At 39.3% G+C, this 13,101-nt stretch overlaps 1 protein-coding gene across 4 annotated transcripts in view; it reads left to right on the forward strand.

Moving 5' to 3' along the window:
• LOC124712509 (serine/arginine repetitive matrix protein 1-like) overlaps positions 1-13,101 on the forward strand; it is a 148,322-nt gene that overhangs the window by 79,527 nt on the left and 55,694 nt on the right. For all 4 annotated transcript variants that reach the window (XM_047242816.1, XM_047242819.1, XM_047242818.1 and 1 more), the window contains exon 7: positions 1,344-1,515. In XM_047242816.1, the coding sequence (XP_047098772.1) occupies positions 1,344-1,515 (172 nt within the window). The remainder of the gene's footprint in view (positions 1-1,343; positions 1,516-13,101) is intronic.

Here is a 13,101-nt window from a genome sequence, read left to right on the forward strand (position 1 = left end):
TGATAGTAAAATCAGGCTTTTTGCAGATGATGCAGTTATCATTAATGAAGTACTATCTGAGAGAAGATGCATAACAATTCAGTCAGGTCTTGATAAGATTTCAATATGGTGCAGAGACTGGCAACTTGCTCTAAATGTTGAGAAATGTAAAATTTTGCACTTCACATAACGCAAAAATATAGTATCCTGTGAGTACAATATCAGTGAGTCACTGTTGCAGTCGGCCAACCCATACAAATACCTGGGTGTAACACTTTGTTGGGGTATGAAACAGAATGATTACATAGGTTCAGTCTTGGGTAAAGCAGGTGATAGACTTTGGTTTATTTGTAGAATAATGGCAAAGGGCAATTAATCTACAAAAGAGATTGCTTAAAAATCACTCGTATGGCCGGTTGAGGAATATTGCTCAAGTGTGTGGTATTCGTACCAGATACGACTGATGAGGGGATTTTGAACGTATACGGAGTAGGGCAACACAAAGGTCACAGGTTTTTGTAATCTGTGGAAGAGTGTCAGAGAGATACTGGAGGAGTGAACTGGCAGACTCCTGAAGACAGGCGTCAGAAAGTGTATTAGCAAAGTTTCAAGAACCAGCTTTAAATGATTACTCTATGGATATTCAACAACCCCCTAAATATCGCTCACAAGGGGATCGTGAGGACTAGATTAGTGTAATTACTGCATGCACAGAGTCCTTCAATCAATCATTCTTGCCACACTCCGTACATGAATGGGACAGGAAGAAACGCTAATAACTGGTACAATGGGACATACTCTCAACCATGTACTTCATGGTGGTTTGCAGGCTATAGATGTAGATGTAAGTGTATATGTAAATCATAGCTTTCATTCCTTATGCCAGAATCCTCTTTACAAGTTCTATGGAGGAAGATTCATGTAATGCAAAAGCTTCAACTATATGCGATTGCAGTCTTTATAGCGTATTTCACTGATGAATTCTTCTCAAGTTATCAGCCGAGTGGTGGCGTCTTGTTGCAACTTTTCAATGAGTTTCGTACCTGTCATCTTCTGGCGAAGATGATGGGTATGAAACTCATTGAAATGTTGCGACAAGATGACGCCACCACTCGGCTGATAACCCGAGAAGAATTCAGCATCTTCAACTATGTTAAGTTATTCAGTAAATTTTAGACATCTCAATATCAATGTACTTATCAAATTTGTGATATCTGCTCTACAATACACCTCTCTCTATAATTTTTATTGCTAAAACTAACAAGGAGAAAAATTAAAATTGAGTTTATTACTTTTATCTGTATTTAATGTTGCTGAATGTGTATCTTCACTGACTTCAAACAGATATTATTTTCTTTTTGTAGATCACGTTCATTTTCTGTACCACGGAATCGACCTGCTCGATCCCCTCCACCAAGGCGTCTCGGACGTGAAAGGTCCGGACCACCGGTGGATCCGCGTGGACCGCCGCCCAGCCCTCCTCCTATTGTGCGCAAAACTTTGAAGGAGAGGAAGAAAGAACGAGAGAGAGCTAAAGTACGTAAACGGTTTTCTTTGTCTCCAATCTTCTTATTGTTTGTTACAAGGGCTCTGCAGTATTACTAAATGTGATCACTCTTTCTTCAGCCAGTCACGTTTATATGTTGCTCGATGGCTTAGTAGTAAAGTGCCAGACTGAGGATCCAAAGGTCATAGGTTTGATCCTGGGTCAGTCCTGGGATTTATATCTGTCACTTATGACTTTTTTCATCTTGGGCAATCTTCATTAATGAAAAAAGTGGGGAACTGCACAACGTTCATAGTTTAAGGTTAAACTTGTTAATATACTTACATTTAAGGAATTCCTACATTTAACAATTTCCTTCAGTCTTGGTGCATCTGCCACAAGAACAATTTTGTTGGAATTATGTTTTTAATGGACCATTCTTTAGAGAAAAAGGTCAATGTTAGCAATGAATATGAAACATGTCAAAAATTGAAGCTCCTTTTTTTACAAAATATTCAATATACCTGGGAGCTCTCTCCATTTCAATCAAAAAATAGCATAAACAGCAGTAATTGACCATTGATCCTTTCAGTCTTAAGGTAGATTGTTAGTTTTTTGGTTGATATTTTTGTACTCCATTGTAGCAGATTCAACTAGAGTAGACTGATGTTTTGATGTCTTAGACAATTTTTAGGATTTCATTAAACAGCTGTATGATGGCACAGTAAATATTCACTGTACATGGGGGTGTGACAGATATGAAATTTTCTGGCAGATTAGAACTGTGTGCCGGAAAGAGACTCGAACTCGGGACATTTGCCTTTTGTGGGAAAGTGCTCTACTGACCGAGTTCGTGCGAACAACTTGTGACCCATACTCACAGCTTTACATCCTTCAGTACCTCATCTCCTATTTTCCAAACCAACAGTAGAGTGTTACCCACAAAAGAGCTCTGTTTGAATCCCAATCTGGCATACAGCTTTAATCTGACAGGAAGTACAGTTACATGATTATCAGGCTGTCAAGTATTTATGTCTGTGGATCATTCCCCCCTGCAGGTCCAGGGATTAGAATAGGCCCGAGGTATTCCTGCCTGTCGTAAGAGGTGACTAAAAGGAGTTTCACACGTTTCGTCCTTTATGTGATGGTCCCCTGTAGGGTTTGACCTCCATTTTTCAAAATTTTCCCAAAGAGCGAGGCAATTGGGGAAGGGTGCCTTACATGGTGCATCGTGTCCATCGTGCCCTGAGATCTTCAGCCCACTTTTTCATTGTCTCACTGCAGTCCAGCTCATTCTCCATCACTTGGTGGAGGACGCCTTCCTGGGTGTGTTTTCTACCAAGCACTATGCAGTGTCGCTTTTTGCACTGACGATGACCATGGACTTCTTTGCACCTCATATCCAGCACGGTGGCCAGTCCGTTGTGGTGGGGTCTCTGTGTACTCTGTTGGTTGTAGCCCCCTGACAACACAGGGATCGCTCTACTGATGCCTGCGCCATTAACTCCCCATGTATGCCAAGGAGTAGATGCCCGTCACCATGGGGCATTTGGATTCCCAGCAATGGCCATCCTGCCAGGTGGCCTTTGCTGTGGCTGGGTGGCGCCAGTTGGAGTGGGGAAGGCCTGTGGTCAGAGTGGGTGGCATCAGGGCGGATGACGCGCAATGAAGTGTACCACATCATGGCTTGCTGGGGATCAAATGCCAGCAGTCTCTAAGTATTCCAAGACTCAGTACAAATGCAAGGAAGTATTACCCGAAATCGTTCCCCTCCCTGGCCACACCAGGGGAGGAACGTCAGGCTAAGTATGGCTGCAAACATTATTCACACCCGGTACCTTGTATGTACGAGAACTGATGGGGACTCCTTTGTTTTGATGAAGCTACAGTTTTTTGTAGCTCATTTAGAGGACAAGTGTGGGGAGGTGGAGGGCTTGTCCATAATGTGATTTGGGTCAGTCTTGATAAAAACAGCATCCTCTGCCCAGTCACGGACTTCACTCGCTTGTAACAAGTTGGGAGAGGTTTCTGTTATCATCATGCCACATAAGAGTTTAAATATGGTCCAGGGTATTATCTCCCACAGGGACCTTCTTTTGCAGTCTGATGATGAGCTGCGCACCAGTTTAGAGCAGCTAGGTGTTCATTTCATGTGGCGTGTCCATTGGGGTCCGAGGGATAATCAGGTTGCCACCGGTGCCTTCATCTTGGCCTTCGAGATTGACACCTTACCTGAGAAGGTCAAGGTGATTGTGTACCGCTGTGATGTCAAACCATATATCCCTCCCCTGATACTGTGCTTTAAGTGCTGGAAGTTTGGCCATATGTCTTCCCACTGTACTTCCAGTGTCACATGTTGAGATTGTGGACGTCCATCGCATCCCAATAATCCATGTGCCCCACCTCCCAACTGTGTCAATTGCGGAGAGCATCATTCACCTTGCTCACCAGACTGCAGGATTTTACAGAAAGAGAGGAAAAATACAAGACCCTGGACCAACTGACCTACACTGAGGCTAATAGAAAAGCCTTCCCCATTGATGCCCCCTCCCGTTGGTCCCGAATCACCTACCTTGGGAGCACTGCCCCCCAAATCGTCGGGGACACCAGTCCCCACTACTCAGCCGGAGAAGCGTAAGTCTTCTTCGGCTCCTCTCACCAGGAAGGGTCCCTTGGGTCACTCCCTTCCCAGGTTTCTGCTAATGGGAAAGATGACACCCACCAGTGGTTGAAGTGCCCAAAAGCAGCTGGTCGTGGGGCTTCACAATCATCCTCAGTCTTGGAGACTCAATCAGTGAAGCTCTCCCAGCCAGAGAAACCCAAGGAGCAGTGAGAAAAGTTAAAAAGAAGCCCCCTAAGACCAAGGAAATTGTGGTGGCACCCACACCACATCTGCATCTGGAGATAGGGTGGAGATTCCAGCGTCCGCTGAGGACCTAGATCTCGTCGGACCCTCAGACACAATGGATAGAGACTGCTCAGGAACTAAGTCGGTGGCAGCAGGTGACTCTGAGACGTAAACTGCCTCATTGAATGTTCCATGCCTTCTCAGTCTCACGATGATGACATCCTCCAGTGGAATTGTAGTGGTTTTTTCCACTGCCTGCTACGGCAACTGTTAAGCTTTACACCTGCTTTCTGCATTGCCCTCCAGGAAACCTGGTTCCCGGCAATGGGAACCCCTCCCCTCCAGAGCTATAAGGGATAATACAGGAACCGTAGCGACTATAATTGAGTGTCAGGTGGAGTTTGCGTTTATGTCCTAACCTCGGTTTGTAGTGAAACTGTGCCCCTTCAAACCCATCTTAAAGCTGTGGCTGTCAGATTAAGGATGATGCAGGGAATATCTGTCTGCAGTGCATATCTTCCTCCAGATGGTGCAGTGCCCCTGAACGTATATGCTGCACTGATTGATCAACTCCCTAAATCTTTCCTACTTTTGGGAGATTTTAACACGCATAACCCCTTGTGGGGTGGCGCCATGCTTACTGGCCGAGGTAGGGAGGTCGAAAATTTACTGTCCCAACTCGACCGCTGCCTCTTAAATACAGGTTCCCCCACACATTTCAGTGTAGCACACAGTGATGAATATAGCCACTTTACCCTTGGGGGGGGGGGGGGGGGGGGATATAGCTTGGCAGGGGGAGGGGACAAAGTTATAGGCTTAAAATTTAAGTGATAGCGTTCTAAAGATGAAGCAGTGCTATTAATATTTAAAATTTTTCATGAATAGCTAATACAGAATTAAGTAATATGTAGGTTAAGTACTAAGCTGTTAGGCTAAGCCTAAGTTAATTATATTAGTAATAAAATAATTTTATTGCATGCAAAAAAACTCACATTTACATCAAACTAATACGTCGAGGCTTTTTTACAGCATATCTCTTGATGACGTCATCAATAAAACTTTCTGTTGGCTCGTTGTCACCTTCAGTTGAAATCTTCACACAAGCTTGGAGCATTTCCTGACCCATCGTATTCCTTAATTTTGTCATCACTCTGTTCATTGTACTAAATGACCTTTCCACACTGCAAGTCGAAACGGGAATGCACAGTACACATTCAGCGAGTTTCCGTAGTGCTTCATATCATATCCGATGTCGGCTTTCAGAATGAAAGAAGCAATATAAGAAGACATATCGTCCAATTTATTACTCACAACGTACCTAAAAGAGTGGAAGTCGGCAATAACAGGGTCGACGTTTGTAAGTCCCAAAATCAAGCACAGTTCTTTACAATCATTATCACTAAACTCTAGAAATTTTGTAAAACTTTCAAGATTTGTGCTTAGTTCTATCACTTTTATTGCCTTCTCATCAAACTGTTGCTCAATTTCATCAATCATACTTTTAACAAATTTCGTTGCACTTTTCTTAGTTTGAATCTTCTCCTCTATGTTCGTGAATAGCACACCTTTAACTTCTGTTGCATTCTCCTGCAGCTTTTTATTTTATTAAGAATTTCATTTTCTGCACTATGTCCATCGCAGTCACAAAGACAGTCGATGTGTCTTAAATGTTCAAGAGTTCCAGAAATAAGTAGAGGGATTTGCGAAATTTTAAGTGATTGTCTCTGCAAAACTTTACTTAAGTTTGAGACTGCACTTAACGTATCATCTAAAATCACTAAACCTACAATGAAATTGGAATTCATCATTTCTAACAAAATTCTTCCAGCTAAACTTGTTAAATCCACACCGTCCTTGTTCACATGCCATTATAATGGACTTGTAGATTAGGAAAATAGCATGAACTGTGTGATAGGTACTTAACCATCAGATGTCAACAGCTTTGGGTATTTTTAAAACAGGTTGCTCTAAAGCACACTGAATTTCATGCAAAATATTTTCTCGATTGGAAGAACCATGAAATTAATTAACAACATGTAATGTGTGTTTTATAATGGGGTGTTTATTCCTAGAGTTGGTGGCAGCAATTGACAAAACATGTTCTCTACAGTGAATATATGGCAGCTTATGGCCCTTCCTCTCTGACAACCAAGCTCTGACTCCTGAGATAGAACCACTAAAATTAGCAGCAACGTCGAAAGAACAAGATAATAATCTGTCATAAGAAAGTTTTCTTTTCTTTAGTTCAGTATCAGTTGCTGTAAATATGAATTTAGCTGAAGTGCTTTTCAACTCAACGAGACATAAAAACCTTTCCTTTACTTCAAACGATGGAGACGGTGCAACATATCGAACTACTAAAGACAGTTCACTTTGGTTGGAAACATTTGTAGATTCGTCTGCCATTAAAGAAAAATATTTGTCATGGAGAAGTGTTTCATCTTGAAAGTCTGAAGACTCTCCCAAACAAGTCAAAAATTCTGACACAGTATACTTACTAAGATATGTGGACCTTTCGCTCTGAAATTTTAACCACTTTTCAAGATTAATGTCACTTTTTAGTACTACCTTACGAGTTAGAGGTTCATATTTTGTTGGTTAACATGACCATACCAGCAGATGGTTGCGTTTAGAATTTCTTACCAACTACTTGAGTTGTTTCCACTGCATGTTTTGTTGATGATCATCTGGCTCAAAATAATGTATCAAATTTTCAACAGAGGTTAAAATTTTGTCCTAAAATGCATCACCTTAGCCATTGGAATGATTTTGAACTCGGTGCAAATGGGAAATATCTGTATTGCTTGTGATCAACGCTAAGCTCTGGGAAGCCACTTTGGACAAGTATTCTGATAGTTTAGTTTCTTTTGAATGAGTTGTACCAACACTTACTTGAAATTTTGCAGCAATTTATTGAACTTTGTCATTGGTCTTCTCAGATAAATGAATATATGAACTTGTGACGCTGAGATTGATATTGCTACCGGACGCCATGGATCGTGCTCATTGTTTATGGTTCTGCAGCCACATTTAAACTTTTATACCCACCACGTAAAAACACACATGGTTCATTAAACTACTGACTTATTGTTTGTTCATCAGAGAGAATACTTCTGATTGTACATTTTCCTAAAGTAAAAATCAGATCACTTTTTAAAAGCACTTTATTCAAGTGGAAACGCAATCATAATTAAGAGATTAGATATTATAAACACGCAAATATTAATCGAACTCTCTTCACAAGGTTGCCAATTAATGGTGTGTTGCCTTTAGTGTATATATATCGTGTGCAGACTTTGAGGACAAGTTCCTTACACCAAAACAAGAAAATGATGTCAAACAAATGTGGACTCTATAAAGTGCATACATTAATAGGTATGAGCACTTGTTCAATAGACGAGATGTCTTTTGCAGTAGCTAAGATTAGCAAGTACTCATAACTCTTAAAATGTGGAATTTAGAGCCTCCATTTACTGTACATTTTTTCTGGTTTTTGTGTAAGGAAATCATCCTCAAAGTGTGTAAAGGGAATTAAGTTGCACCCTCTATATCTGTACCAATATGTAAAGAAGAAACATTGTTAGCAAAAAGCACAGAGTTCTTGACTGATATACTTCAGATTTTTACAGAAGACTTTAAAGAACATTCGGAGAAATGTATATTACATATTTTTTAAGCAACAATGTACAGGTCTTCTGTTAAAATGGACTGCAAGGAAGAAAATGCAGTGTGGTTTGTTTTCTTCCTCATAGTCTGTTTTAAGAGATAGCCGATACACTGTGGAAAACTGGTTAAAAGTTTACAAAGGGCCGTCGGTGTGGGTACATCGACGTGTATGTTGGTAATGCTTACTGTGAATGATGATGAGAAGCTGAGATGGCTCAAAAGCTGATATGTATAGCCAATAACAATGCTGGTTTAGTTCACAGAATAACACGAATACACACAAACACATAATAAATGAATTAACACAAGTGTTATTGTTATTATATGCTTGTACATGTGGTCCGTCTATGCGACTAAAAAAAAGGGTTAATTTTTATGCTACACTTGTTTCAGTTCTTTGAATTTATGAAATGAAATGTCTGTTTTACAGGCACTAATGATGCTTCCTAAATAAAAGGAAGTGAAATGCTTATGACATAAAAACTGACAACCTTTTATATAGTTATGTAGTTTGACCACTTCTCCAAGAAAATAACAATAAGCATCTAAGGAATGCCAGAACATATAGAAATGATGATCACACCTGACTTTTATTCAGAAGAAAACATCACTCTAGGGCTTGTGCGGTGTTGCTACAGTCTTCATACAATGCCTTTTGACTGTGTCTTCTGTGTCACACACATTAAAACAAGCAGCTATCGAAATGCTTTTTGCACCATCTACTTCCATGAAGCGATCTTCTTGTTGCTGACCAAGGGCCTTCAATGCTATTAGTGTGTGCACTCATTTCAGGATCCTTAAATGTCATTTTGTGATTAACTGGGAGATGCCCACCTTTGTATGACCTAAAACAATCAGATATTGCTGTGGTTTCCAGAAGGATGTATCCTTTAATGACACTTTTTTTATGTGCCTCGGAACAACTTTAAAGAAACACTTGTGTGTTCATATTTCCATTTCTCTAAATACCCACCTTCTTATTTTTTTATTTCCTCTGCCAAATTTTTCTCCTTCCAAACATAGCCTTGTTGATTTTGGCAATAACTCAGTCACACCAAGTTTCTCGCTCTCACTGTTTAGTACTACCTTACGAATTAGAGGTTCATATTTTGTTGTATGGGGTATTTCTTCCTTACTAAGGAAATACAGACTTCGAATTAAAGATGACAATGCTTGGTGGTTTAAAGCTTTTTCATTTTCATTTTGTTTAAATATCTGTGTATGAATTGGAGCATTTAATTCCTGTAATCTACAGTTTTCAAGTGAAACAGCTCTTACATGTTTTTCTGAGTTGGCGTCCTTTTCTAGTTTTCCCGTGCTTCTGGTAGCTTTTCTAAATTTAGTGAAAGGTACAGAAATGAACACTCCTCCTGTTTTCTGTAGAGCTTCGATTTCGTTTTTTAAATTCATTTCACACCATTTGCAGAATGCCCCACCCCACTCATGATCAAAGTACAACCAATTGTACTTACACTCCCAATTTTGTTGATACTTAATCTCGTGTTCAATTCTTTGTTTAGAATTGCAATTTACAGATGGGCCAGAAATAGCACATTTATCGTTTGAAAACTGTGGAAGGAAAACTGAAGACTACTTAGACCTACGCAATTCATTGTCACAACCACTAGCACATCTTTCAGTAGACTCACACTCGTCTTTGTCTTTTGCAGTACACTGTCTTCTATTAGAAAAGAAAGAAATTAAAGTTTGTTGTTTCAACATTGTATTTCGGCACTAACAATTCTTTTTATGTTATAAATTGACGAAGATTGCACGTAGTACACTACATAATCACATCACACTTCCATAGTAACCTGTTGTCTGACTGTTACAACCTTACAACAGTTTCAACAATGCATTGAGTTTTTATACAACAATGAAAGCTTAGATTATACTCGTAGAGCAGCATTGCCAAACGTCCCACTCATGGTGGAATGTACCGCTTCTTTAGGCAAAAATTGTGTATCCCCATTGATGCTGTGTAAATCATTGTCAAATGTACGCAAATTTTTGGTTTGATCTTGGGACTCATCAATTAGGAAAAATCTATATGCCTGTTAAATCTTGGAAATATTCCCAGTAATGCAATAAAAAAATTAAAACAATCTTTTATAACGTCAGATGCACCTTTCTATTCCGTAGCAATACCCAGGGACATGTTTTGCGACATCAGGTTTATTTTAAGGACAAATAAAGTATAGATACAAGTGGCGGAAAGAATAAAGTTCACAGCGAGGGTGGGCTGCGTAGCTAAGGGATTAGCTTACACGTTAGGCCAATTGGAGGTGCAGTGAGGGAAGACATGAGAGAGGAAAGGCTGACTTATTCCACAATCGGCGTTGCCAACACACCTTGCAATGCTTAGCTTTACCACACACTTAATTATTATATGGCAACTGCTAATTTGTTGGTGTTGGCAATAATAATAATAATAATTAATAATAATAATAATAATAATAATAACAGAACAATCGACGCTAAGTGTTCCAAACTGAACCGATAAGTAACGAAACCAAACTATAGGGACCCAGCCGCCTCTTATTGAGTTACACATTCATTTTGCTTGTAAAAGCAATCTTCAGCGACTCAGGCAATAGTCTCGCCTGAGCAGCCAGAGACGGTGGTCATGTGTGCATGAGGTGCCTGCTAGAGGGAATGTGTAAGTATTTTACTTTCTTTTCTGAAGAAGGCTTTGGCCCAAAGCTTGGTATTTAACAGCCTTTTCATTGTGCCTGTCTGAAACTCAATGTGTCATCTTTACAATGAGTAGCAATCTAATATTTTCATAACTGTTGATATTCCAACCTGAAATTCTCATTGTTTGATTTTACAGAGGTTTTTGTTTCTGATTTCAAGTAAATTCTATAAAACACACAATTTTGGTATTTTTGACGGACTCTCATGAATGATTCAGATTGTGTTGAAGGGCATTTGTTTATTTTCTGCAACTGCTCAGTTTTGGTGTTTCTGTTATGATCTGCAGTGTAGCCCAAGATCTAGGTTAGGTTGGAGAGTAACAGTCTGGTTGTGAGTTGTCAAAACCAACAAATACAATAATCAGATGTAGGTTGAGGAGACAGAATGACTTCCAGTTCAACCCAAAGTCTACATGTGGTGTGTCTCAACATATTACAATACTGGCTACAATCAATAGGTGGTACTTTAAGTTCATTATTAAGTCTATTTCATGGTGCATTGATCCTTCTGATCAGAGCAGATCAGAAATGGGTCAGGCTGTCTCTTGGGTGTTATCTCCTGTCAACCACAGAAAAATTTTACTGAAAGCATATATATTTGTACGGATATTAACTTTTAATTTTCTGAGCTGACTTTGTCAGTCTTTAATCACCTCAGATGGCAGTCATTGTTGTTAATGCTGCATTTTGTGTTGCCCTAAGAAGTGAATGAGAAATACCCTAACAGATGATTTTAGCCTGAAAAAGCACTCTTTTTTTTGCCTGGATAATTTGATTTTACTCCATTGTGTTCCGTGTCATGGCCTCCAAACAATTTGATTACAGGGGCCTTGTCCTTGTAGAACATGGAGGAGTTGACGTCCAAGCATTTATCACCAGTGGTACAAAATTCCTGAAGTGTGATGGAGATATTAGTTACTTCTAGTATGAAATGTATAGATGGGGTGTAGTGGAGCTGAAAAATGAGTGGTTATTGATTTGAAGGAAGCAGGTATGTCTTGCAAAAAATTTTCAGTTAACTTTTCTATGGGTGAAAATGTGTAGGACCTTTTTTTATTACTAATGAACTGCAAATACTTGAAAAGACAGCTGCAGATCAGAGAATCTTCTGCTGAGAAATGTGTGCAGAAATGTGTTTTACAGAGAGCGAGAAACTTGGTGTGACTGAGTTATTGCCAAAATCAACAAGGCTATGTTTGGAAGGAGACCCCTTGAGTGAATTTATGTGGAATTTGAAGAAGGTTTTGGCCAAAAGCTCAGTGTGTGACAGTTTTTTCATTCTGACTGACTGAAAATCAGCATGTCATCTCCACACAGAGTAATAAGCTATTGTTTTCATAATCGTTAAACATTTCTGTAATTTAGAGAGTTTCTGCAACAGCTGCTTCAACATAATTAGCACCAAACTGCTATTTACATCAATTATAGAAATGCAAAGATGCAGAAAAACTACGAAAATAATGAAGGACAGCTTACTAAATGCAACTAATTCATAGCAGTCTCTCACCAACACAACATTCCGCATTTCAGGATAAATCATTAATAACATTTCACTATAGAAAATGATTTTTGTATATATATACATACAACAGAAGGGCCGTCTAATCAATGCAAGCAATTCATGTGCAACAGTCACCATAAGTAAAATTATGTGTTGTGTACAAATCAAATAGTATTAGCCTGCCACCTTTACAAAGAAAGGATTCTTTATTTAAATCATAAATGTCTGGCCAAACCAGTAAGTGAAGAAATGACAACAGCTAACATGCATTTCCTGGTTATCAGCTCATAATTTGCTCGGCAAACGCCTGCCTCCAGTTGGCTGCCACCGACCATAGAAGTACAGGCATTGCCACCATCTTCTCCGAAGTGCAAACAAGAGCAGTGCACAGATGCATCATAGTAAAGTTTATCTGAAAATTTTATTTATGGCGTTATTGGCTTATGATTAGACAACTACCAACTTTGTAATGCTTCTGCAATAAACAGTATTATTTTGGAAAAAGTAATAGAATGTAAGTAATACAAACCAGTTGATTTTTTTGTGGTCAGTAGTGGAAATGCAGTTCAGCATCTGCAAGAATTTATAATTCTCAGAATCCAGTTGGCTTTCCACCAAACAGTTTGAAGCATTCCCATAATTCTACTGCACAATCTCAGTCTTTTGAAACTGTGTAGTGGTCCTCATTTGCAGATTAAAACTATGAGAAGTAATGTCGTTAAAGCTACTATTCTCATAGGTTCAGATACCTTACAGATAATAAACATAAAAACAAAGGAATCTTTGTCTTTCGTATTCTATATGATTTATTATCTTTTTGAGTCCATTCTTTCAAAGACTGGGTGAAGTTACAAGGAGCCAAAATTTGCGACCTGACACAATTCCCAGACATACCTTATGTAATGATGTATGTCCAGTTTCTATG

This window comes from Schistocerca piceifrons, chromosome 8, assembly GCF_021461385.2.
Source record: "Schistocerca piceifrons isolate TAMUIC-IGC-003096 chromosome 8, iqSchPice1.1, whole genome shotgun sequence".
Classification (NCBI taxonomy): domain Eukaryota; kingdom Metazoa; phylum Arthropoda; class Insecta; order Orthoptera; family Acrididae; genus Schistocerca; species Schistocerca piceifrons.